This window comes from Heloderma suspectum, chromosome 16 (genome assembly GCF_057233095.1).
Source record: "Heloderma suspectum isolate Gila_16-S chromosome 16, 16-S_ref, whole genome shotgun sequence".
Lineage (NCBI taxonomy): Eukaryota > Metazoa > Chordata > Lepidosauria > Squamata > Helodermatidae > Heloderma > Heloderma suspectum.
In genome coordinates this window covers 10,289,312-10,317,308 of record NC_139473.1, presented here as the reverse complement: position 1 = coordinate 10,317,308, position 27,997 = coordinate 10,289,312, and the positions used below count along the sequence as shown (strand labels likewise).

At 45.5% G+C, this 27,997-nt stretch overlaps 1 protein-coding gene across 1 annotated transcript; it reads right to left on the bottom strand.

Moving 5' to 3' along the window:
* Positions 1–61: 61 nt before the first annotated feature.
* Positions 62–27,194, bottom strand: WSB1 (WD repeat and SOCS box containing 1). Its single transcript, XM_084822913.1, has 9 exons — positions 27,059–27,194; positions 19,397–19,565; positions 17,640–17,908; positions 14,962–15,093; positions 11,547–11,647; positions 8,523–8,695; positions 6,123–6,236; positions 3,071–3,178; positions 62–1,304 (listed from the first exon to the last, which is right to left on the bottom strand). The coding sequence occupies exons 1-9, from the start codon at positions 27,096–27,098 to the stop codon at positions 1,145–1,147; spliced, it is 1,266 nt and encodes a 421-aa protein (XP_084679039.1). The 5' UTR covers positions 27,099–27,194; the 3' UTR covers positions 62–1,144.
* Positions 27,195–27,997: the final 803 nt, after the last annotated feature.

Here is a 27,997-nt window from a genome sequence, read left to right as displayed (position 1 = left end):
CAGTTTTCTAAATCAGACTCAGCTTACGTATCAATAAGCATGTTTCCAATACTCAGGAAGAGGAGTTTTTTTGTACAATTCTTTAATATAAAAAGTTCAAACAAAATATATATAATTAGGCATTTTATGTGATGCGTACAATCTTTGTATCTGCAGGTCCAGATAAACAGAAGGCAAAAGCAAAGAGAAAGAAAACCCAACACTTGTCTTTGGTAGCTCACCCAATGTCACCCCTTGAAATGACAACGGGTCATAGAATAGTAAAAAAATGAGCCCGCAACATGCTCACATATTAGAGAGAAGATATCAGGCAGTAGATGGATTTCAATGGTTTCAGGATCCCGTAATATCCAAACTATTAACCTTTTGTTTGGTTGGAAAAGCAAGGTCTCCCTGAAGATGACACACCTGCAAAATCAACTTTCCATGCCCCCATTCTCTGCACTCCTTATATGCTGTGGGCCTCAAGAAAATTCACTTCTGACTCACAAGGTGAACATAACTCTGAATCTGGTGGCCCATTTTGCGTGGCCCACCCAGTGCGCAGTACCAAAGCTGCCTATGATTTGTCAATGGTTGCTTATCTCTGTGCTCCAAACACAAACCCCACCAGTTCTTCTTTACATAGCAAATATACAGCTTGTGACTCCAGAAAGACATACATACATACACACAATGGTGGTTCTTGTGTTTGGGGCACAGAAACAGATAACGGTTGGCAATCCTGGAGGGTTTTGTACTGTATGCATCCACAAACACATGCTCATATATATATAATATATACACGCACACACTTTCTCTATATCAAAAAAGCAATCACAAAAGATATATGCGGATAGCGCATTGCAGCTTACATCTATTATGTACACATTTTCACAGTCAGAATTTCTATGAAAAAATTGTCTGACAACTTCAGAAATACATCTATGGTTCTTCTCTATACACAATGCCTTTGAAAGCTCTGCAGTCTCAGCATTAAGGATCTTGAGTTTTCTTTTCTTTTTTTTAAAGAGTGATGATCAAATTTATTTCCAAACCCATGAAGTGTTTAAGGTTGAAGGTTGTAAAAAAAACAAAAAAAAAACACCTCGATGTTCTCTTTGACCAGACGTGTCAGACAGATCTTTCTCCTCTGATTGGTTTTCTAAGTTCGGTAGGAAAGGAAAGCCACGATTGTGGAAGGAATAGACAAATTCTGCACTTGGCTGGTGTTCATCACTCGCCTGATCGCCATGCGGCACAAATGCTGGAGGCTGGGAACATGTCTAGGTGTGGCCCAGAAGTGCACACTTCCGTCTTGAGTTCTGTACACAAAAGCAAAGAAAGAACAATACAGAAGTAGGTTCTACCGCTCAAGTTCCCATGTACGTTTCCCTCGAAGCTAGTTCAACTGAGATCTTAATGATATAGGGTAGGATACAAATGTTTTAAACAAACAAACAGCCAGCGCTTGGCTACTGCAGACCAGTGGGAAATGCGTGGTGCTGCAGTTGATGGACTTCAACTCCCACCAGCCCCAAGTATTGCCATGCTGGCTGAAGCAAGTTGGAATCCAAAGTTTGGAGGGCCACAGGTTTCCCGTTCCTTGTTTGGCTGGATCCAAAGTTCCCCTTCCTTCAACAGAAGGAGTCCTTCCACCAGAGGAAGATAATGTTTGTATCTGAACCATTTATTGACAGAAGGGGCTTTTTTTTTTTAAACCTAAGTATTACACATCAAGAATACCGGCTATGGTTACTCTACATCAGGGGCGGGCAACTTGCGGTCCTCCAGGTGGGTTTGGCCTACAACTCCCATCAGCCCTAGGCAGCACAGTCCATGGTGAGGGATCATGGAAGGAGTAGGGCGAAACAGGTGGAGGGTCACAAGTTGCCCGCCCCTGCAGTTACTTCTAAGCAGCAGTTAGAGAACATTCAACAGCGGAAGACAATAATAAACCCTATGCCACAGCATGGGGATTATCTTTATTAGGACCAACCAAAACATCACCAAGGTTGTAAGCAAGCCTTCTGAGTTCTCCAGAACTCTTCATCAGGATGAATGTTAAAACAAAATGGGGGGGGGGGGGAGATAAAAAACTAGGCATGATGTTGAAGCCCCAAAGTCTATAGTTTGTAAAAGCCTTAAGATACAAGTGTAAGAGGCTTAAATCCAGTTACCTACAGATGTAAATTGATTAATTATTATTATTATTAAATTTATTAATCGCCCATCTGGCTGGTCTCCCAGCCACTCTGGGCGATGTACAAGCATATAATGAAACAGTTTGAAACAATAAAATTCTACAATAAAAACGTTTTCTAAAATACCCTAACCCACCCCAAATGCCTGCCTGAACAACCACGTTTTTAATACACGGTGGAAGCTCATTAAAGAGGGGGCATGGCGGAGTTCCCTAGGGAGGGAGTTCCACAGAGTGGAGGCCACCACAGAGAAGGCCCTCTCCCTTGTCCTCACCAGCCTAGCTGTCCTGGCTGATGGGACAGAGAGAAGGCTATCCGAGGCTGATCGTGTTAAGCGGCCTGTCTGGTGCTGCTGGAGGCGCTAATTAAGATAGGCTGGGCCGGAACCATATAGGGTTTTAAAGGTCAAAACCAACACCTTGAATTTGGCCCGGAAAACAACTGGTAACCAGTGCAACTCCTTCAGCACTGGAGTGATGTGATCTCGCCGGCGGCTGCCTTTAATCAAGCCTGACAAGGTGCAAGGCAGGTTGGAGGATGCACACAGGGCTGCTGGACAAAGCAGCAATAACAGTTGTTCCCTGATTTGAAGAAGTGAAATCGAATTATTTGGTTCTGTCACCAGTTCTAACCACAACAGGGAGGTTTGTTAGGAGGCAGGTCCCTGTTGGGAGGCGGGGTAAGCAATTTGGGAGGTTTTTTTTAATCTAATTAAGAAGAATATAACATGCTCCGGGAGAGAGCGCAGGACAGGAAGGCCTGGCATGCTATGGTCCATGGGGTCATGAAGCATCGGACACGACTGAACAACAACAACAAGAATATAAAAAGCTGTGTTCCAAGTGGGGGGAGGGAGAGTGTTTGTGTATATATTTAATTCTGCTTACCCAGCAGCTAAAACACTGCCATCAGTAGAAAAGGCACAGCAAAGTCCGTTGCTTAAAGGTGCAACCTGCACAGGACACTCTTCATCAATGCGCCAGAACCGCACCAACCTGGAGGAACAGAACCAGCAGGCACGTTCAGAGCTACCAGAGCCCCCTATTTTATCCTCTTTGCGAAGCTTTTTAAATATTAAAAAATGCCAGCATGTTATACCTTAACGCTCTCGGGGTCAGTAGCTAGCCTTTAGGAGAGGCATTTGAACCTTTGAGAATGGGGGGAAAACTGCACATTTCCACCAAATGATCGGTGGTTGGGGGCCCGGAGGGGGGGGGAGAGGCATGGGCCCGGAGAGGGGGGAGGTTAGGGCCCGGAGGGGGAATATGGGCACCTGGAGACCCCAGGTCTGAGATTCCCCACACCTGAGTTACACCCATGGCCAGGTCAATGGATACCTTTCCAAACACAGTAAGATTTCAGAATTCTTCAGAGAACCCTGCTTAGGGATTTGTTTTAAATTTTAAGCAGTATGGATGCATTATAAAGTAGCAACAAATATCTAGCAAGCTCCTTAGTCAAAATGTCACAAGTTCAACTGCAGGATTGCACCGCCTGTGTTGCATAACAAGTATCCCCGTAGGAGGCCTGTGTTAACTCCCCAGAGAACGACACGATGTTGAGAAACATGGCTTGATTCATTTGGCGCCACGTCCCACTGCCACTTTTGCTCCAGTTTCTCACCACGGCCTTTAGATGGCTGTCCGGAAAACAACCCCGGAGCGGCAAGAGGTCCTTGCTGCAGAAACTGATATACCCACTTTAGCAATTCGCATTATATGATTGCGTACATCAGCGGTGCGGAACTTCTTTCAACCTGGGTTCCAAATTAAACTTCACAGAAGCTCTCAGAGGCTGCATTACAACGGAGGGCAGGACTAACGTTAAAAGGGGAAGGGCCAAACAACCAAAAATAGCAGCATATTTTAGTTTAAAGCGCTTACTGCCAGTAATAAAGCTTTAGGAGAGGCATTTCAGCCTTCTCAGAACCTAAGAACTTAAGAAGAGTGCCACTGGATCAGACCAAGGGCCATCTAGTCCAGCATTCTGTTCACCCAGTGGCCAGCCAGCTAGCTGTCGACCAGGAACCCACAAGCAGGACACGAGTGCATCAGCACCCTCCCACCCATGTTCCCCAGCAACTGGGGTACATAGGCTCACTGCCTCTGGTTCTGGAGGTAGCACACAGCCATCAGGACCAGTACCCACTGATACCCTTTCCTCCAGGAGTTTGTCCAACCCCCTTAAAGCCACCCAAATTGGCAGCCATCACTACATTCTGTGGTAGTGAATTCCACAGTTTAACTCTGCCCTGTGTGAAGAAGACCCTCCTTTGATCTGTGCTGAATGTCCCATCAATCAGCCTCATGGGATAACCTCGGGTTCTAGTATTTTGAGAGGGGAAGTGTCTCCCTATCCACATTCTCCACACCATGCATAATTTTGCAGACCTCCATCACATCTCCCCTGATCCTCCTTTTCTCCAAGCTAAACAATCCCAGCTGTCGTAACCTTCCCTCATAGGGGAGATGCTCCGGCCCCTGGATCATTTTAGCTGTCCTTTTCTGCACTTTTTCCAGCTCTACAATATCCTTGTTAGGTGCGGTGACCAGAACTGTACACAGCATTCAAAGTGAGGCCGCACCACAGATTTGTATACGGGCAGAATGATATTGGCAGTTTTATTCTCGATTCCTTTTCTAATTATGCTTCACATGGAGTTTGCCTTTTTTACAGTGGCCGCACACTGGGTTGACATCTTCATTGAGCTGTCCACCGCAACCCCAAGATCTCTTTCCTTTTAGAATGGAGAAAGAGCCAGCAAAAGTCAGGAAGCCACCAAATATTGGGGGTGGGGTGACCTGAGTTCCCAATCCAGACCTCCAATTTCCTTAGTTGGCCCCGCCCTTTTTGCCTTCAGCTCCGCCCTCCACCAGAATGCAGGCCTGAGAAGGTCTCCAAAATTGAATCGGGCCCATGGGCTGAAAGAGGTTAGGCACCCCTGCCATACAGTCACTTTGACTATTTCTTTTTTAAACCAGCCAGCTGCATTCAACATCAGAGGCCCTGCTGTATTATTCTCGCTACCTCTGGAGGCATAACTGGCTGGGAGGCATAACTGGCTGGGATGCAAGGCAGGGCCTTTTCTATCACAGCACACAAGTGGTGGAACTCTGTCCCTAGAACTCTGCAGTTGGCTCCCTCTTTAAGCTTTAGGCGAGCTGTTAAAAGGTTTTTTAAAATTTCACCTAGCTCTTTAGTTTTGTCTCCCCTGTTGATTATGTTTGATTTTATTGGAGGATGCCTCATTCAAGAGAGGCTCGGAAGGCAGCAACGAGAGGGCCTTCTCTATGGTGCCCCCCCCCCAACTGTGGAATGATCTTCCCAACAAGGCCTGCCTGGCGTCAACATCATTAATTTTTGTAAACCACCTAGAGAGCTTTGGCTATGGGGCAGTATAGAAATATAATAAATGAAATGAAACTGTTACCTGTTCAGTATCAGGTTAAGGCCTAACTTTTTTTCCAGACATCTGGCAGCATATGATGAGTCTTTAATCAGTCCTTGATCTGTCTTATGGTTTTTGTTAACTGCTCAAACTTGTTTTTAGATATATGTTGTCTCCGTGTATACTGCTTGTGTGTTTTTTGTGAATGTTTTTAAAACTTTGATTACTATATTTTAATGTTTTTTAATCTTTGTAAACTGCCTGGAGACCTTCAACTAGGGGGCAGTATAGAAATAAGTAATAATAATTTATTCTGTGGTTGGCTTGATTTTATTGCTTTTAATTGGATTGCTGCATTTTAATTGTGTTAGCACTGGCTGCTCTGGGGGCCCTTCTTAGGACCAAAAAGGGCACAGAAATGTTTAAGTAAGTAAATAATACAGGCCACTTTTTCACATTTTCCCCAGTGGTGAGCAAAAAAGACCCCCAAGAGGTTCATTTCCCCAACTAGCAAGAACCAGAAGAATCCAGCTGTGCTTCACCATACTTACTTATCATCAGCAAGAGTTGCAATGTGCAGTCCGTCATGACTAAACGATACGGATCTGACCCATCGGTCATTCGCTCCGCCAGCAAATATTGGAGTAGGAGGGGGAAAGAGATGCCTGTGGACAAAAAGGGAACTTCGGTTCATAGGACAGCTATGCAAGTGTTTGCTTTTCACTTAATCATTAACTGAAACACATTCAACCGGGGTCCCTGTGATTCAGAATAAAGGAAGATATATGTAACACCACCAGTTCCTACCAGCACAAGACAAGAGAAGACGCATTCTAGTCGGTCTTTCATTCTGTTCAAGGAAGGCAACATTTACATTAAATTTGGGGGAATTTGTCTTACAAATGTGTATCCTGCTGTTCTAGTCAAAGACAACCCAGGTTGGTTTACAAGTCACAGGTTAACACAGCAAAATAGAAACCATCTATCTGGTCACTATGGGCAGAGGTGAACACAGTTTGACCTGCCATGGTAGCCAGCAAAAATGTGTTGTAGCCATTACCCCATCCACCGGGGGGTGGGGTGGGGGTGACAGGGTTATACGGCACTAAACATCCAGCATACCAGTAGTGGAGGTATGCTGGATCTCGAGTCAATTATCAATAAAAGGTCTTCACTTAAACCAACCTCGACAAGAGAAGCCAAACGGGATTAAGCGAGCTTGCAAATAAGGATAAGAATGGAGCTACCATAACAATAAACTTAAATCAATAACACATAAGCAATAAACTTAAACTTAGATCATCTTCAGATCATCCTTCAGCAGTCCTTCTCCATGAGCCCCTGCCAAAGGAAGTGAGGCGGGTGGCTACCAGGAAGAGGGCCTTTTCTGCTGTGGCACCCTGGCTGTGGAATGAACTTCCTAGAGAGGTTCGCCTGGCACCTATGTTGTACTCCTTTCAGCACGGGCTGTAGACCTTTTTTATTCTCCAAATATTTTAGCTTCGTAGCCTTTTAGCTTTGGCATTTTAAATCTGTATTTTAAATCTCTGCATTGCTGCTAGGTTTTATTCTGGTCGTACTGTTATATTGTGGTTTTATGTTTTCATATTTTATATTGTTTTATGCTGCGCTTTGTGGTTTTAGTTTTTGTGAGCCGCCCAGAGAGCTCTGGATATTGGGCGATATAGAAATAAATAAAATTTAATAAAATGGCTGATCTTTAATATAAAGTATAAAAGGTATTTATAAAAGAATTCTGTACTAGAACATATAACATTATACCAAAACAGATACTGAACGGCCCACAAACGTGGTGACATTGCTGGTTACTAATACGATAATAATAGGCTTTAGAAGTTTATTTCTAGTATATAATTTTTTATAAACACTTTTTATACTTTGTATTAAAGATTAGTTGTTTTATTAAAGTTTATTTAAGTGGATTGCTATGGTAGCTCCGTTCTTATCCTTTATTATTTACACACGCTCTTAAAGCCATTTTGCTTCTCTTATGCTCTCCTCTACTGCTGAAAAGAGGGGTGGGAACTCCGCCCCACTGCTCTAAACCTCAGATGCTCGGAAGGCAGAAAGACTCCTTTCACAGCAATCCCAGTATCCCCAAGGCTCAGTGCAGCATCAGAGAAAGGCTGTTCTCCTGTGCTTCTGAAGTTGCCCTGAGAGCTCCCATACCAGCTTCCCCAACTTGCTGCCCTTCCAGATGTCTTGGGTGACAATTCCCAGAATCCCCCAGCCAGTTCTGCAGTAACAGTGAGTGAGTGAGTGAGTGAGTGAGAGAGAGAGAGAGAGAGAGAGAGAGAGAATGTGTGTCCTGTCCTCCAAAACATTTGCCGGGGGAATCTGACCCATTCTTTTTCAGGCATGGAAGAAGAGTGGGGTGATATCTGATTCCATGCTCCAGCCAGAGCAAAAGATGTACTCGCTGAAGAACACATTTCTGGAGAAAAGGGCTGGATGCGCCTGATTTCGTCTGATCTCGGAAGCTAAGCAGGGTCAGCCCTGGTTAGTACTTGGATGGGAGATCAGGCTTCCTGCACGGAGCAGGGGGCTGGACTCGATGGTCTTGCAGGCCCCTTCCAACCCTATGAGTCTATGTCTAAGCTTGATGACATGACTTTCAGATTTATGAGAGCTGGAAGGCTTCCAACTTACTACATTATTATTATTGTTGTTGTTGCGTTATATCCAACGTTGTGCAAGCTTAAAGCAGCTCGGCACAACCCATCTTTCTCTTCCTATCCTACCTCTTACAGACACCTGAATCCTCCTGAAAAGCCCCTCCGGAACATCAGGGGGAATCTACTGAATATTGGGGGTTGTGCCTTACAGGGCGGTAGTGGCAATTGTCCAAGCTGGACAGAGAAATCTCGCCCCACTTGCTATACTACCGACCCCGGCCATCTGTTTGTGCCAGACCCCATCCCTCTGCTTACCCAAACTCCATCAGAATTGCTCCAATATGTGGGTCCCAGACATAGACGCGGGTGTCGTGAGATGCCGTAGCCAGCAAAGCTCCGTCAGGGGAAAACTCACAGGCTACAACATCGTTGTGGTGTCCTTCCAGTTTCCGGATGAGCAAGTATTTATCCATATCCCAAAGCAACACCTGCAATTAAAACAGACTAATGTTCTAGCTCTGCTTGGGCACATATGAAGGCATTCAAACAGTCCCACCGCCCCGCTCCACAACTATTTCTACTAGTTTTACTTAGGATTATAATTAAAGCCAAGCATTAAAAATGACTATAATTATGGAATATGCTCAGTGTCATACTCAGAATTACTTAAATTAAAGTAAAGCATACATGCAAATGCTAACTTGTTACGGGTTATTTATAATGTAAGCCAAAAAGATAAATGTAAAATGACATTTTAATTGTGTGTGTGTGTGTGTGTATATATACACATATATTTACTGAAACCCATGTATTACTTAAGTATTTTAACTTTAAAAATATACAGTAATAAAGGTTAAGTGCTAACATCCCCCCCTTATCAGTTATCTACCAAAATTTTAAGAAATATACAGACAGAAAAAAACGTAAGGTTAACATATTGTTACTCCCGTGGTATCCCCTGTGAGTTTAAGACCACTTGTTTACAAAAGGCTGGGCTCGCCAACGTCAGCCTAGGAAGAGAAACAGATACTGCAAGCAAAAAGGGAATTGTCACAGCCAAACGACATGACTTTGGCAAAAACAAAGTTATTAAACCAAGTCTAGAAGTTTACACATTTTAATCTTAAGTTTTAAAAATAAAAATCAAGCATCATTACTACGTTTTTAAAAACAAATAAATAAAGGTCTCCATAAATCAGCCATCTACATATACAGACATGGCCTTGCACAATTCACATGCATCTGTATATTTTACAGTACTGCAGTCAGTTTAAGCATGTGCAGGAAAATCTAAGTATCAAACTTCCACTACACATTTTAGCGTAATATTATTGACAGGCTAGGAAAGGTTTACGGATACAAACACAGGTTTGCAGTGATTTTTTTTTTTAGTGTTTTTATGGCACAGATTACTTTTAAAAAATGTGTGTAATAAGCCACCCTGAACTTTAGGCACAGCCAGACATCGCAAGATGATCTGTGCAATACTTAAGTTTCACTATAGCAATGGGCCATTAGTGTCTCCCAGACTTTACTGTAATTAAACTTCATTAAAGTCGGTTACGGGAAGCTATGATGACTGGCTCAGCTTATTAAGAGACTCCAGTGTTCCGCATGAATGGAAGATAAATATTAAAGCTTGCTTTTAAAAAGGAGCCAGTGAATCTCACCAATGTGAAAATAATAAAAAGAAAAGGAAGAAAAAAAAGCAGAAAGTCGACATCAACCAGCACCTGCGTACGTACAGTACACCCTGCAGTCGAATGCAAGGTTACTTCGTCCTATGGTAAAGTTCGCCTCCAGCCTGGTAGCCAGAGATGCCAATCTTTCTGCCCAGCTAACACCATTGTGCGCTTGTCTGAGTGGTGCCAGCTTACCCTCAATCACATCAATATTGCTGCCACCACCTGTGACAGGGAAAGCAAGAAGCTTATGGAAAACACACAGCCTAAAAGATCAAAGCATACATCTACATCTGTTCTATTTTAAGGGTTTTTACTGATATTCTCTTTGATGTAAGCTGTTTTTTTTTTTAACTTCACATATGCTTCCCCCCACCCCCCAATTAAAAACAACAACAACACTACCTTGGCTATCTCTTTTTTACGTTGCTAACATTTAAAGCTGCATTCTTACTAGCCCAAAGGATGGACAACTCGTTCAACCATCAAGGCCACACTGGAAAAATTTAAACCCCAATACGATGTACACATACAGCCAAGACTGTTTTTGCTGCATTTTCGTGTGGAATTTATTCCACAGTATCAATTTGGTCATTGTGGTGTGGTTCTCAAATGTAAAAATAAAAAAAGCACCAGTGAGCCAACCTCTGAAAAAGGAACTGAACACACAGGTTTAGAAATGATTTCCCAGGAGGGTTTAGAAATGGAAAGTTTGAACTTCCTCCCCCTGCCCCTCTGCCATTCTATTTTCAGACTTACTGCCAAGCATGAGGGCTAGAAGCTTAGGTCTCAACATGGAACTTTAGATTCCAAATTCTAACAGGACCCTTGAGTCCACACAGATGTGCCTGGGGAGATACAAGTTGCCCACCCTTGTACTAATACTATCTGGAGTTTACTAAAGTAACTTTACAAAAGATATGCAACACAACCTTTGGTATGTTTACTCAGGAGTCAGCTTCATCGATTTCACTGGGCACTGACTCTCGAGTAAGCATGCATAGGATTCCACCTTAAACTAACCGGTTCCACTCCTTAACTGGTTCTACACTTTACACTAAGTAAGAGCTCACTATGGATTTTTAACTGCACTGCATTACACTTTGTAGCAGGGCATTACAATATGGCTCTGTACAAAACGGGGCGCTGGGCTTCCTTGTAAGCCACTGAGTACATAACTAAAGACTGAACAAGAATGACATTTTACTATTACGTAAGACCAGCAGCCCAGACTTTGGAAAATGGAACTTTCGAAGTGTGAGCATGACAAGAGAATATCGAAAGCCAAGAGACACAAAATATTACTACAATATCAAACTACTCCTTTCTTAAACCAAAACATTATGCGCTCTCTTTCCCTCCTTTTTTTTCCCCTCCTTCTCAAGAGTCATGGAACAGATGAAGATGTGCACAGCTATTTGGCAAATAGATTCATCAATTTCTTTGAAACTAAAAGCAATGCAAGTTCAGCTCTGTAGCTGATAACTGAACAAGCCTTCTGCTAATTTACTGCAATATTTTTATCATGCAATTCCTGGCATCATCATCAAAACAGCGTGACACCGAGCACAAGCTGGCTTTGTTTTAAGATTCCAAACTATTATTATTTTGCTCACAATCAAATGCAAGCTGAAGATCATGAAACATTGATACCTACTGTTTTATTGGCCCCCACAGAGCACAGAATGGAAGAATCTGGAGAAAAAGCAGAGCTATACACCCAGTTTGGGTGCCCTCTTAATACTTTCATCATATTTCCTGAAAAATGGGAGGGGGGAGAAAGACAGGTTAGCATCCAGCTACACTCTAAACCAGTTTATTGGTGCTGCGGCCACATACCCTGATCCCCTCCCTCTGCATGCCTTAATGAAAAACTTCTGTAGCTATATTAAACCAGTTTCCTGTTACATCCAAATGAGGAAAGTGTTTCAAACTCTAATTACAATCCTGGCTTGCAAACCAGGCAGAATCAAATCATGATTTGCAAACCTGCAATTTTTTTTTTTAGATTTTAGAGCGTAAGCCAGTTTTCAGGTTTGGAGGCAACAGGGAACTATGGTTTAACAAATAGGTAAACCATGGTTCGTCAGACCAGGGTTATTACATCTGAACCGGGCTAAAATGATCAAAGAGCAGACTCCTGGGGACATCCAAGAAGAGGTACAAGCACAGGAACCAACCAGCAGATCTGTCCACGCTGCAAGGTATCCGAGTTATATTATGGTTAATTAGGCAAGGATGGGGGGCATCCTTCCTATCAAGACTCTCAAAATGGGCGGGAACACGGCTGTGACTGTGTAGCCGAAGGGAACTCAAGATTTCACTTTCAAGCCCAATTCATTTCGATTTTACTGCTCAATGGTCCAAGATACACAGAAGCAGGGTTCCCAAGCTAAAAATTAAGACCATTTCTCTGATTAGCAGCTAATGACGCAAGTCAGGAGTTGAGAACCAGGGGAGGGGGGCTGTTTTGACCCCCAGACCTTCTGCGGGCTACATTCTGAATTTAGTGGCAGTACTAAAAAAAAAAAAAGCCTGGCCATTTGCCACCAAATTTTAGAAGCAACCACATTTTTTTGCCACTATAAATTTTGGCAGCGTACCAGCTGCACTGAGGGGGGTGGGGGTGGCAGGGGCTCATGTGGCCTGCATGTTACCCACTCAACATTAAGCTGTAACTAAGAACTTAAGAACAGCCCTGCTGGATCAGACAAAGGGTCCATGTAGTCCAGCATTCTGTCCACACTGTGTCCAACCAGCTGCCCACGGGAAACCCACGAGCAGGACACAAGTGCAACAGCACCCTCCCGCCCATGTTCCCCAGCCGCTGGTGTACACAGGCATGCTGCCTCTGATCCTGGAGGTAGCACATAGCCATCAGGACTGGTAGCCATTGACAGCCTTCTTCTCCAGGAATTTGTCTAACCACCCTTTAAAGCCATCCAAATTGGTGTCCATCACGGCACCTTTTGGAAGTGAATTCCACAGTTTAACTCTGCGCTGTGTGAAGTACCTCCTTTGATCTGTCCTGAATCTCCCACCCATCAGCTTCATGGGATGACCCCAGATTCTAGTATTATGAGGAGGAGGAGGAAACGTCTCCCTATCCACTTTCTCCACACCATGCATAAATTTGTACACCTCCATCATGTCTCCGCTTACTCATCTTTTCTCTAAGCTATACAGCCCCAGATAGAATCGTAGAATAGTTGTAACCTTTCCTCACAGGGGGCCCTGCTCCAGCCCCTTGATCATTTTAGTTGCCCTTTTTCCAACTCGACACTATCTTTTTTTAGGTGTGCTGAGCTGTACACAGTATTCCGAGCTTGGTTGTACCACAGATTTGCGGGGAGTATGATCTTGGCAGTTTTATTTTCGATTCATTTTTTAATTATGCCTAACATGGAATTTGCCCTTTCCATAGCAGCTGCACACTAGGTCGACATTTCCATTGGCCTGTCTGCAACCACCCCGAGCTCTCTTCCTTGGTCTGTCACCGCGAGCTCGGATCCCATCAACATATACACGAAGTTGGAATCTTTTTTGCCCCATCGTGCATCACTTCACACTTCCATGGACTGAACTGCATTTGCCATTTTCTTGACCATTCTCCCAGTTTGGAGAGCTCCCTTTCGAGCTGTTCACAATCCCTTTTTGTTTTAGCCATCCAATTTTGGTGTCAACTCAATAGTGCTTCCAAGCGTTCAAAGGCCTTCACAGGCATTATCTAGTTGTGATCCTTACAACCACCCTGCTCGGTAAGCCAGTATTTCCCCTCAAAACTAGCTGATGGGTAGGTGGCTGGCTGAGAGAAGCTCCCCCAAGACCACCTAGTGAGTTCATGGCAAAGTGAGATTCAAACTGGGGACTTCCTGACTATAGCTTAGCCTCAGCGACAACGCTATGCCAGCTTGTATCCTCACTGAAGAGACAGTCTTCCACACCTGAGAAGTTGTGAAGGCCCTAGTTCTTGTTGACTTGGTCAACCCGTGCCTGGGCTGAGGCAGAGTTCACATGACTGTGCGTTCCTCCATCCAAAAAATCTCCTCCACACAGAATAGACTAGTCAAGGAGAAAGGTGCTGGGTTGGCACGCTCCATGAAATGCGAACTAGAGGCAGCGCATGGGCGGGGTGTTCTAGAGCACTGTTCTATCGTGTCAACCCGCCCTTGCAGTCCAACATAGCCCAACCCAGCCACAAGTCTAACAACAAAATGGGAAACATGCCAAAGAGGTCCCTGTAGGTGGCTGGGCAGTGGGGCAGCCCCCACCTGTGAGGAAGGGGTTGAGGTGGACAACCATCCATGCTCTTTCAGTTACCCTTCTTGCATGAGAGCCCATGAGCGTTGCAACCACCGTAACTCCAGCTAGGAACTCTAATGGAGCAGGCGCCTTTTTTGGGGAGAGTACAAGTTTGCCTTGCAAAGACAGGGGGTGAAACCAAAGATTACAGGAAACCCAAGTATTTTGCAGTGGATTTTCTCACTCAACTTGGAGCTAGGTTAGCACTGACCTGGTGACACAGAGCTGGAAACCGCATTTATTTTTATGTATTTACTCATTGCATTTATACCCCACCTTTTTGCCTCCAATGAACCCATGGCAGCTTGCATGGTCCCCCTCCTCTCCCTTTTATCCTTCCAACAACCCTGTGAGGTAGGTTGGGCCGAGAGTCAGTGACTGGCCCAAAGTTACCCAGTGAGCATCACGGCCGAGTGGGGACTTGAACCCAGGTCTCCCGACTCCCAGTCCAACGCTTTCACCACTACACCACACTGGCTCTCAGTGCATGGCTATATATGTATATGCACACACAGGTATTTATTTATCTTTAATGACTGACTGTGCGTGTCTGCTGAGACGCTTTGAAAAACTAATGGATAGAAAAACTGGCACCTGGGACAGCGCTCTGCAGACACCTTTTGAACTTGCTGAACGGAAGAAAGAGAACAGTCTCACAATGTCAAAATCCCAGTCACATTTACTCTTGTATCATAGCTTTCCACTGCCAGAGAAGGATTTGAGCAAATGGCTTTTCATTAACTCCACACAACACCCCCCCAATAACATACCGTCATCTTTTAGGTCCCACACTCTGAGTGTTTTGTCTCTTGAAGCAGATACTAATATCAGGCTCCCGTCGGGGGCAAACGTTAAGTCTCTGACAACTTCGGTGTGGTCCATTAAGTTAAGGAGGAGCTTTCCTGTTGGAAGGACAGGTTTCAAAAAGTTAAGTCTCGAAGCCACGCTCAGAACGCTGCGCGTCACGTTCCACATTCGCTATGGACAGCAAAAGAGTTCTTTTGACAGCCACAACAACACAATACCTACTACAACTCCTTGGGGGGGGGGGGGAATTCAGGCTCTGCCTTCTGTGAGAGTCAAGGCTCTACTCACAGAAGGTCCCTCTGCCCAGTTTTTTTTTTTTGGGGGGGGGATTCCACTACAGCTTACCCCGCTCAGAAGGGTCTCTTGACCCTTTGTGTAGCACTTTCAGGAGGGTGGAGGGGCTGCCCTGGGAAGGAGGGTCAGGGAAGCCCGCTTCCATCAGCGCTCAATGAGATCAGCCTCGGATAGCCTTCTGTCTGTCCCATCAGCCAGGACAGCTAGGCTGGTGAGGACTAGGGAGAGGGCCTTCTCTGTGGTGGCCCCCACTCTGTGGAATTCCCTCCCTAGTGATCTCTGCCATGCCCCCTCTTTGATGAGCTTCCACCGGGCTTTGAAAACCTGGCTGTTCAGGCAAGCATTTGGGGTGGGTTAGGGTTTTATTTAGAGCAGTGTTGTTTTATTCAGCTGGTCATGTAAATTTGTTGTATTTCATGTTATTTGTATTGTACACCGCCTAGAGTGGCCGGGTAGCTGGCCAGATGGGCAGCTAATAAATCTAATAAATGAATAAAAATAAATAATTTGAACCTGGTGGTTTGGGTCCTACCCTCTGGAGTAGCCTTCCCCAACTGGGTGCCCTCCAGATGTGTTGGACCATACAACCAGATGTGGTTGTAATCCAACGAATGGGGAGGACACCCGGTTGGGGAAAGCTGCTCTGGAGGAACCAAACACAAATGTGCCCTACGATCTACACTGAGATCTTCGAACATTGCCTTGATTCTCACTTCTCCAACCTGCATCTACCTAACTCCTCCAAGCTTTCTTTATAGGACTTGCTCTCCAGGACCCTAACCCTAATAAATATTACACAGTACTTACATTCAGGATTTCCTTTATGTAAACTTTAATCCCAAAGATATTTCCTTTAAGTCAATATACATGCCTTATCTATTGGATAAGCTTTTAGACTAGGTGCCAGGAAAGCTTATCCTCTAAACAGCACTATGGTTTACTCTGAAACTCAAGACGGCTGGCAGGTTGCTTGATATTTAAGCCATCACCCTGTGCCAGTCCTGAGCCCGCTTCAGTCCCGAGGAACCCAGCATCAATTTTCACCCAGGCCAAAAGTTAACTGCGTGAAAACTATAGCCGAAGAAACGCTCCTTCAGGGATCAGAGCAATTTATTGAGAAGAGTTTTAACCTGCCTTCCAGGGCACATTGCCTTCACAAGTGGGGTTACAGTATTATAAAAACACGAACATACAATTAAAGTTAAACACGCACACACCCCAAATGTTTCTATGCCACAAAAGGAATAAAGGGTTTAAAAAATAAAGAATGCAGAGGTAAGGCCATGCATATCTCCCTGGGGAGAGAATTCCAGAGGTGCGGGGCCACCAAGAAAGCCCTGCACTTAGGGCCTGCCAGCCTAATGGTTCCACATGGATCTGCCTAATTGGAGTCCACCCAGAGAAGAGCCCTCAATGTGGTGGCCCCCTTTCTTTGGAACTCCCTGCCCCTGGAGGCCAGGCAGGCGCCAACATTGTGCTGTCTGAAGACAGCTTTATTCCAGGAAGCCTTCCTTGACTGACCAGCCATGGTTTTTATTGGCACTCTGTTTTTAAAAATAATAATTTTTTAGTACGGTGCTTTATTTCTTTTTATCATTTTATTTTTTTATTGTTCACAGCTCCAGAATCTGTGTAGATGTGGAGCAGTATATAAACGCTGTAAGAAAGAAAGAAAGAAAGAAAGAAAGAAAGAAAGAAAGGCTCTTGCTGGTGGGCCAGCCTTTGATGCTGATCTTGGGCAGACTCATACAGGTGTAGCAGGTCACAATTCATAGAAAGGGGAACAGGTATAAAATTACGGCCTTCATAAAGATCAACTGCAGCCACAAGCACACAGATGATATGGTTAAGTACTGCACTGGTACTGAGCAAAAAAGTAAGAGCAGCCCTGCAGGGTCGAATCAAAGGTTTGCATAGTCCAGCATTCTCTCAAGCTGTGGCCAGTAAAATAAATGCTTTGGAGGAAGCCCATCAGCAGGCATAAAAGCAGCCATCTCTCCCTTTTGTTCCCCAGCGACTGGTTTTCAGAAGTGCCTCTTGGATGTTCCATTTAGCCGTTCGTAGCCTCCTCCTCCATCAATTTGGAAATTGGCACGAAGGGCTCCACATTTCTCTCAGGCATCAGGACTACATTCTAGCTCAGCTTTCCCCAAGCTAGCTCCATTTCACATTCCTTAAAAACAGAAGTGGAGAACTGGTGGCCTTCACTACAATTCCCATCTGCCCCTGCCAGTACGACCAATGGTCAGGGAGGAAGGGAGTTGTAGTCCAACAACATCTGGAAGGCTGCAGGTTTCCCCATCGCTGCCTTAAAAGGGGAATTAAGATATGTTGGGATGTTTCTTACCTGTATAGGCATCCCATATTTTGATCCGCCCATTGGATAAGCCTGTCGCCAGCAGAAGCTGGTCTTGGCCGAACTTGAATCGGTGCCATTCGATATTCACACAACGGCTCTGCTTTTCAGGCACCGAAGATCCGAAAGCGAGGCTCCAGACGATGTCGCCGCAATCTATAACATGCTCCCGGGGTTTGCTTTTCTGGTCACCATCGCTGTTCTGCCTCGAGAGCTTGGAATGGCTTAAGTTGGTGAAATTCTTTACGCCATGCAACGAACTGGAAAAATACAGTTGCCGTTTTAGAAGGAACAAATCCCTAAAACCGAGCCAACGTTTACACAAATTATAGCTTTGATAATACTGGTCACTATACTGCAGACTTCTCCAATTTGGTACCCTCCAGATGTGTTGGACCAATTGCCATGCTGGCTGATTATGATGGGAGTTGTTGTCCAACACAACATGGGAGAACACCAGGTTGGCTCCTATACGAGAATCCCTCGATGCAGAGTGTCAGACAGGCTGCAAACCTGTTATCCTACTCATAAAAAGTAACTTGTGGACCTGTTCACGACACATCAGAAAAGCTGATAAATTCTATCCTTCCGAGAACAAGGATATTATTTTCTCACCATTAACACTCGGAAGTAAGCCACCGCTTTTGAGAGAACCAAGGCAGAGAGGTCACCCAAGACAGAAGTGGAATTAACTCAGATCTCCCAGACCCAAATCCAATTTTCTATCCATGCTAGTTCAGAATCATAGCATAGTAGGGTTGGAAGGGGCCTACAAGACCACCGACCCCAACCCCCTTCTCAGTGCAGGAATCCCAGTCAGAGCATCCCTGACAGATGGCTGTCCAGCCTCGTCTTGAACGCCACCAGTGTGGGAGAGCCCACCACCTCCCTAGGTAGTTGGTTCCATTGTGATATTGCTCTAACAGTCAGGAAGTTTTTCCTAATGTTCAGCAGGAACCTGGCTTCCTGTCACTTGAGCCCATTATTCCATGTCCTGCACTCTGGGATGATGGAGAAGAGATCCTGGCCTTCCTCTCGGTGACAACCTTCCAAGGACTTGAAGAGCGCTATCATATCTCCCCTCAGTCTCCTCTTCCCCAGGCTAAACATGCCCAGTTCTTTCAGTCACTCCTTGTAGGGCTTTGTTTCCAGTCCCCTGGTCATCTTCGTTGCCCTCCTCTGAACCCTCTCCAGCTTGTCTGCATCCTTCTTAAAGTGTGATGCCCAGAACTGGACGCAGTACTCAAGATGAGGCCTAACCAGTGCTGAGCAGAGGGGAACTAGTACTTTGCATAATTTGGGAGCTATACTTCTATTAATGCAGCCTCCTCATGAGCAAACGTGATGAAGTTGAAAGAATCCTGCACACATTCTTTTGAGGTGGCCCACTCCTGACTCTCAAGTTCATGCTATCGAGCATCATGTAAGCTGCTCCGTATCTTACATACTACTTCCCATAACAGGATCACATAGTTGTGTTAGCAACACAGGAAGCTGCCTTATACCGAGTCAGCCTTATACCGAGCTGCCTTATACCATCAGTCCATACCGCCCAATATTGTCAACACTGACTGGAAGCAGCTCTGCGAGGTTTCAGGCAGGAGTTTTTCCTGCTCTACCTAGAAACGCCGGGGATCGAACCTGCAAAGACTATGCTCTGTCACTGAGCTATGGCCCTTCCCTTCTGAGGTCTTTGTAAGGAATGCGGACAAACAGAAGACTGGCTTTCCAAAGAAGGCCGTACTCACAAGTTATTAAGGCACTGAGACCAGGGAACCAGTTTGACTATGCGATGGCCCTGTGACCAAGCAAAGTAGGACCCATCTGGAGCAAAGGCAACGGTCCAGTTTTCCCGCCCACACTTCTTGTCGAAAGGAGAAGTCGGGGCTAAAAGATCTCCCACTGTCCGTGATTGTCCTAAAAGAGAGGAACACACCATTGGTTTGCATGAATCAGACATTCAACCTAGTTTTGAAGATGTTCTTTAACAGCTTCCAAGATGTTTGAAGTGGGGTCCACCTGTAAATTAACCCCATTTTTTTTGAGCCCTACTTTCCCCCACTGCACAATACAGAACACTGAACAAGTTCATATTTTATTTTTCCTTTTTAATGTTAACAGAGGCACGTACATCTAGGCGGCGTATATCTGGCTAGCAAGCCATAGGGAGAAAAGGAGGCAGTCTGGTAAAGGGGCCTGCCTAACAAGAACGGTGTGCTGTCAGCCCTGTAAAAAAAAAAAAAAAACCACACACCCTAGGAATGGAAAGCAAGCTCCTCACTGTGAGAACCAACCCAAAGTTTGAAAAGCACTGCTTTATACAGCAGAGCTCTTGCTGGTCTTTTTGACTTACCCATTTTAAATTGGTCATATTTAATATGGTTCTATTAATATTTCAGTGTATTATTTTTATGCGTAAGTCACCTTGGGAAGATTATGGTCTTGAAAGTTGGCTAATAAAGTATTATGTTGAATCAAGTTTGATTTCATGCTCTCTCTAAAAACCTAAGTTTTGGGAGAGTACGCCATCCCTTGAAATACTTGCAATGACAAAAGGAGAATTAAGTGTTCAGAGCCTTTCTAGAAAACAATCCACAATACTCATCTATTAATTTTAATTAAAGTATTTTTAGCAGATTTTCAGGGCTATGCCTTCACAAAGTGGTATAGAAACAAGACCGTTGTCAGGAGTAACAAGGAGTAACAGACACAGTACCAAGCATGCAGAATACATTGAAAAGCTACTTGGAACACATTAGCCAAATAAGAATTCAATTGAAGGCAGCTTTAAATGGAAAGGTATTTCCTGCTTCCCTGTATGGAAGGGGCAAGGCACACGTCAATAAGACGGGAGTTCCACTGTGATGGGGCCACTGCAGAGAAAGCCCTATTCCTTGTGCATGCCAACCGAACAGATCTTAATGCCGGGTACTCAAGGAGCCCTAAAGAGTAAGGGCAAGATTATATGAGTGAAAGCAGTCCTTCCAATATTAAAAAAAACAAGGGTGAATACCTCTGAACATTCCTTAGGACCCTTGATTTTCTAAAGGGAGGGAGGGAAGATACAAATAAAGGGATTACTTCTCCACTCTCACACCCATTTTTGTCTAACAGCATTAAAATGTCTTATTCTTCTGCAGCTTTGGCCAACTGCACAGCCCAAATTTCTGCATGTTTACTTTACACACGCATACTACGTTCAGTGAGGCTTCCTATATTGCCAGCTATGGGAGGGTTTAAGAAAACATTCAATGCCACACATCAATATTGGTTCTGGATTTAGCATGCTTGTTATGTATACTTCTGCTTTTAATTTATCCTGGTTTACTCACCCCGCCCTATTTACAGACTTATTTCTGTGAGTGAGATATCTACACCTACGCACAAGGGCCACCTGAATAAAGTTTACAAAACTTAAACTGCCCAATGTAGCTGGTGCTGCAGTTGTTTATTTTTTATTTGAAGTATTTTTCTGCCGCTCCTCAGCCAAAAGTATTCGTAGAGTGGTTTACATATAATCATATAACCAATTAAACAAGAAAGCCTCTGACCGTTTATTCTTTGTGCTATTCAATCTTATGAAACAATGCATGTTTAGAAATGGAAAATTCCCCACACGAAAAGGCAGTTTTGGAAACTTCCACCTCATGACGCTGCCCAAGCGTACATCAGCCTTGCAGCCTTGACTGGATATTTCACATACTTTATGGGCCACCTTAAAAAAGATGACAGGACACCAAGACTGCAACCCTAAAAACATGTATTTAGGCTGAATTCCTATACACTTACTCTAGGAGTAAATCCACCTGAACTCAGTGAGGCTTACTTCTGAGCAGACATGTATAGGTTTGCACTGTAAAACTTCTTTTAAAAAAACACTCTATTTTCTATTCTAACTGTTGGAGCATAGGATTTCTTTCACTGGTTGATTACATGACAAACTGGGAGAATAAGGAACTGCTTCTATTTCAACCTGTATATCACACTGTAAAAAAAAAAAAAAAGGGGACAACCAGGGTGTTTTTTTTTAGGAATAGGGCCTTTCCTGCTGTGGCACCCTGGCTGTGGCATGAGCCCCCTAGAGAGGTTCACCTGGCACTTACGTTGCACTCCGAGAGAGCAGAGGACAGGAAGGCCTGGCGTGCTATGGTCCATGGGGTCACGAAGAGTCGGACACGAACAACAACAAATACCTTTTTATTCTCCCAGTATTTTAGCATTTCAGCTTCCTAGCTTTTTAGCTCTGGTGTTTTAAATCTGTATTTTAAATCTCTGCATTGCTGCTAGGTTTTATTCTGGGTGTACTGTTAAACTGCGGTTTTAAGCTTTCAAATTTATATTGAAATATAAAAGAGAGCCAGTGTGGTGTAGTGGCTAGAGTGCTGGGCTGGGCGTCGGGAGATCCGGGTTCTAGTCCCTACTCGGCCAGGGAAGCTCACTGGGTGACTTTGGGCCAGTCGCAGACTCTCAGCCCGAACCCACCTCACAGGGTTGTTGTTGTGAGGATAAAATGGAGGACTATGTACGCCGCCTTGGGTTCCTTAAGGAGGAAAAATGGCGGGATATAAATGTAACAAATAAATATTGTTTTGCGCTATGCTTTGTGGTTTTAATTTTTGTGAACCGCCCAGAGAGCTCTGGGTATTGGGCGGTATAGAAATGAAATGAATAAATAATGTCGACAGGAAAGAGTGTGGTTGTTTTCCAGCGCTACCAGATTGCTTTCTCTGGATACGAAGTGCTCTGAGCACAGGGACTGTCTCTGCTACGCACAGGGCATTCATATGTAAAAAGGGCAGGGTGGAGGAGACTGTGTGGACATGAGGAACTCAGTACACATAATGGCAGCTGTCTGCCATTCCAAAAAAAAGAAGGAAACAAACGCTAAAGCTGGAAGTCGATCCTTGCGAACAAACGCTAAAGCTGGAAGTCGATCCTTGCGAACAAACGCTAAAGCTGGAAGTCGACCCTTGCGGACAAATGCTAAAGCTGGAAGTCGACCCTTGCGGACAAACGCTAAAGCTGGAAGTCGACCCTTGCGCGGTGACTCATGGTCTCAATTTTCTACAAATACCATCCTTCGACAGATGCAGAAATCCGCAGGAATCTGGCAAACTTTAGCACCGTGTTTTATCAGCAGGAATCTCTCCCTGAGTTCCATCTACTCGGGAAAAGATTGCTAGACAGACCACCCCCCCAAAAAGGGCGGAGAGCATCGCTCTTCCACACGCTGCGTGTTAAGACACTGCGAGCAGCGATTTTAAGCCAACTTGCAAAATCGTGCCAACAAAGAGCCACGTTGCTTGCAAGAGATCCGTTGGCGACAGCAGGAGTGTCAAGATGTGACTCTGCAAAGAAGGCTCGAGCAAAGCGCTTTGCTCCTTTCTTCTGAAGTGCTCCTGTAGAGCCAAATCAAGAGAAGGAAAAAGGGATTCACCACCACTACGCTGGCTAATGCCTTCTTTTGCAAATCATTCACAGTTCCCAGAGGGGTGGCCGCATCCGTCTGTCTTAGCAAACCACACAGAGTCTTCGGGCACCTTAAAGACTACCAAACGTATGCTTCCCACATTCCAACGATATGGAGAGATCCCTGACACTACAAACTTTGGGGCGGGGAGCACCAGAATTTTCCAGGCCAGCGAGTTAACAAGACAGAGAGGCACAAACGTCGGATGAAACAAAACCTGAAACTGCACACCAGCGATTCGATTCCAACCTGCGCTCCCAATGCGGGATCAGAATGGAAGAGGAGCGGCAAGGTTACAATGAGCACATCGCTGGCAAGAGAAGCCATCTGTCCACTTCGCTCCTTTCTTATTTGCCTTTTTAAAAACCATTTCACAACCTGCTGCGCCCATGGCCACTTAAGACAGGAACCGTGCTGAATTATTTCTAAGCTCTAGAGTAGGTTCCCAGGCATCTTCCCCATCCTTGGGGCCCTGTGAATGGGTTGGACTACGACTCTCATCATCCAGTGCCAAGGTGGCCTCAGGCATCCAGACAGCTTTGGTTCCCCACCCTCCCTCAGCTCATAAATTTCTTACCCAATGACACAGAGATTATTAATTCCCTACAAGGCTATCCTGAGGGCTCCCAGGGACATTGTATGCCGTTCCTTATCATCTACAACAGACTCATGTACTCACACGTATCTTCCCCACATTTCGAAACTCCACACACACACACACACACACACGCACACACACACACAGTGCTTCCGTTCCTGGCTCTCGCAGGCAACACCCAGGATCATGTGCCTTCGCAAACTTCGGGAATGCACACACATGCACGCCACGAAAAAGCAGGCGCAACAGGCAAGGACATCTTTAGTCCCAAGAGCTCACACCACGCACGCTGCTTCCTCAAAGCCACCGTGGACTTCCGAGGAGACTTACACTGCCTCTCAGATATACTCTTGCAACTGCTCCAAAGTGAATTTGCTTCTCTCCTCAGATTCCCCCCCCCCCCCAGTAACTTGACCTGCCTTTTAAACTGTGCACACTTTCCTCAAGCAGATCTCCCAGGAAGCTCCATATGCCTTTTTGCTTCTCCACTCAACCCCCCTCCACACTGTCCTGAATTCACTAAAACCCCACTGCAAAAAACCTTAATTCCTCCAGTGGTATATTGAAGGGTCTCAGGTGCCCCCAGCTCTAACAGTCACCCCCCCACACACACAAATGCTCAAATGCTACGAGGGGAGGGGCAAGGAGGATAAGAACAGCAAAAACTGGTATGGGCCAAGGGCTTATGGGTTAAATTATGGGCCAAGGGCTTATGGGTTAAATTAAGCGCCACCTTATCTTTTCCTTCTATCATTTGGGCACCGCCCTGGATCCGGCAACCCCTTCCCCCCACAACCCAGACTCCTTTAGAACCATATTTGTATGCATCTATTAATGCCACACCACCTTAGGCACCCCTGCCCCAACTGCAGCAGTTCCCTCCCGTTTGCACCGAAAGCCCTTCTCATTTTCCCCTGCCTCCACTTCCCCCATACTGCATCTGCTTGGTTATAAACCATACTGTATCCCGCTAGAAATATTGCAAAGCAACTTGGCCAAAATGGGCAGAAAAGCAATAGATCCAGGCTTGCTTTTTTTTAAAAAAAAAATAAAATCAATTCTTTACTCACAAGCCATTAGATCATATCTCTGTCTAGAAATATTGCAAAGCAGCCTGGCCAAAATGGGCAGAAAGGCAATAGATCCATGCATGATTTTTTAAAATATATAATCCATTCTTTACTCACAAGCCATTAGATCATATATCTCTCTAAAAATACTGCAAAGCAGCCTGGCCAAAATTGGCAGAAAGGCAATAGATCCATGCATGATTTTTTTAATACAACCAATTCTTTACTCACAAGCCATTAGATCATATCTATCCCTCTAATGGGCAGAAAGGCCACAGATCCGCACATTAACTTTTAACGCTACCAATCCCTTACTCGCAAGCCTTTGGATCATACCTATCCCTCTAACGGGCAGACAGGCCACAGATCCACACGTTAACTTTTAACGCTACCAATCCCTTACTCGCAAGCCTTTGGATCATACCTATCCCTCTAACGGGCAGACAGGCCACAGATCCACACGTTAACTTTTAATGCTCCCAATTCCTTACTCGCAAGCCATCAGAGCATACCTATCCCTCTAATGGGCAGAAAGGCCACAGATCCACACGTTAACTTTTAACGCTACCAATCCCTTACTCGCAAGCCTTTGGATCATACCTATCCCTCTAACGGGCAGACAGGCCACAGATCCACACGTTAACTTTTAATGCTACCAATCCCTTACTCGCAAGCCTTTAGATCATACCTATCCCTCTAACGGGCAGACAGGCCACAGATCCACACGTTAACTTTTAATGCTACCAATCCCTTACTCGCAAGCCTTTGGATCATACCTATCCCTCTAACGGGCAGACAGGCCACAGATCCACACGTTAACTTTTAACGCTACCAATTCTGTACTCGCAAGCCTTTAGATCATACCTATCCCTCTATTGGGCAGAAAGGCCACAGATCCACACGTTAACTTTTAATGCTACCAATCCCTTACTCGCAAGCCTTTGGATCATACCTATCCCTCTAACGGGCAGACAGGCCACAGATCCACACGTTAACTTTTAACGCTACCAATTCTGTACTCGCAAGCCTTTAGATCATATCTATCCCTCTAATGGGCAGAAAGGCCACAGATCCACACGTTAACTTTTAATGCTACCAATCCCTTACTCGCAAGCCTTTGGATCATACCTATCCCTCTAACGGGCAGACAGGCCACAGATCCACACGTTAACTTTTAACGCTACCAATTCTGTACTCGCAAGCCTTTAGATCATACCTATCCCTCTATTGGGCAGAAAGGCCACAGATCCACACGTTAACTTTTAATGCTACCAATCCCTTACTCGCAAGCCTTTGGATCATACCTATCCCTCTAACGGGCAGACAGGCCACAGATCCACACGTTAACTTTTAACGCTACCAATTCTGTACTCGCAAGCCTTTAGATCATATCTATCCCTCTATTGGGCAGAAAGGCCACAGATCCACACGTTAACTTTTAACGCTACCAATTCCTTACTCGCAAGCCTTTAGATCATATCTATCCCTCTAACGGGCAGACAGGCCACAGATCCACACGTTAACTTTTAACGCTACCAATTCTGTACTCGCAAGCCTTTAGATCATATCTATCCCTCTATTGGGCAGAAAGGCCACAGATCCACACGTTAACTTTTAACGCTACCAATTCCTTACTCGCAAGCCTTTAGATCATACCTATCCCTCTAACGGGCAGACAGGCCACAGATCCACACGTTAACTTTTAACGCTACCAATTCCTTACTCGCAAGCCTTTAGATCATACCTATCCCTCTAACGGGCAGACAGGCCACAGATCCACACGTTAACTTTTAACGCTACCAATTCCTTACTCGCAAGCCTTTGGATCATATCTATCCCTCTAACGGGCAGACAGGCCACAGATCCACACGTTAACTTTTAACGCCACCAATCCTGTACTCGCAAGCCTTTAGATCATACCTATCCCTCTATTGGGCAGAAAGGCCACAGATCCACACGTTAACTTTTAACGCCACCAATCCTGTACTCGCGCGCCTTTGTTTTCGTTCGCCAGCCCCAGCGCGATGCTTCGGGAACGCGCCGGGGAGCAAGCCGCGCCGAACGCGACCGCTCCCCGCGCAAGGATGCACGCGTGGGGGCGGCGATGTTTTCCCCCCACCGCGCGCGCGCGCACGCACGCACGCGCACCACGCGACGGCCCTCGCACTCTCCACATACCGAGCCCACCTCCCGCAGCCCCGCCCTTGGCCCGCGATCGTACGGGCACAGACATGAATGTGAACAGCCGCTTTCAAAAGCGGGGCTCTCTCACCAATGAGCTTCTCGTTCACACTCGGGGGAAAGCTGGCCATCTACGGAGCCGCCCTTCAGACCGGCTCTGAACGAGGAGCTTAAATAGAAGCGCGGAAACAGCCGCCTTCCGCCGCCGCCGACAACAGCGAGAGAATGGGACAAAATGGCCGCCGCGGCCCGCTTTATAAGCGAGGGGGCGTGGCCCGACGGCGTCCGCAAAGCCGCGCCCCTTGCGCGGAGGGCGCCGTCTTAGTCGCGCCTCAGCCTCGCCCTGCGCCTGCGCTCTTCCCTCCCCCGTTTGGCTGCGGTAGGACGGACCCTCCGCAAGGGAGCAAGCTGCTCTTGGAAGGGGCCATTCTGCGGGGAAGGGGAGCGCAGTTCGGGACGGGACGAGGCAGAGCTTGCTCGTGTTATCGGGACCAGCGGTTTTGAAAATGGTCTGTTCGGGGTGCGTCCCCGCCGCCATTCCTTTTAGGTGCCAGTAAATAGCTAATTCTGCCTGTACATTTTGGAGAATTAAAAACAGGCACGTTGAGTTAGACCAAAGGGCCATGTAACCCAGTATTCTGCTTCCAACAGCGGCCAGCCAAATGCCTCTGGGAAGCAGGGCATGAGGGCAAGAGCCCTCCCCAGCAGAAACGTAATGCCGCTGGTCAGTCTGTCTAGCCAGTCTGCCCTCCATTAATTTGTCTAATACAGGAATTCTATTGGCATTCTGTTTTTTTTAAAAAGCACGATTTTAAGGTGGTATTTTAATCTTTTTGTTCTTGTGCTGTTTTACCTTTTGTGTTCACCGCTCCGTAAGCTCTTTTAGATATGGAGCGGTATACAAATGTTGTAAATAAATAAATGTAAGCTAGTGACCATCACCACAGCTTGAAGCAGAGTGTCCAGATAAGATGGACTATTGCTGATGCTGTCTGGGGATGATGGGAGTTATGGTCTAGCACACCTACAG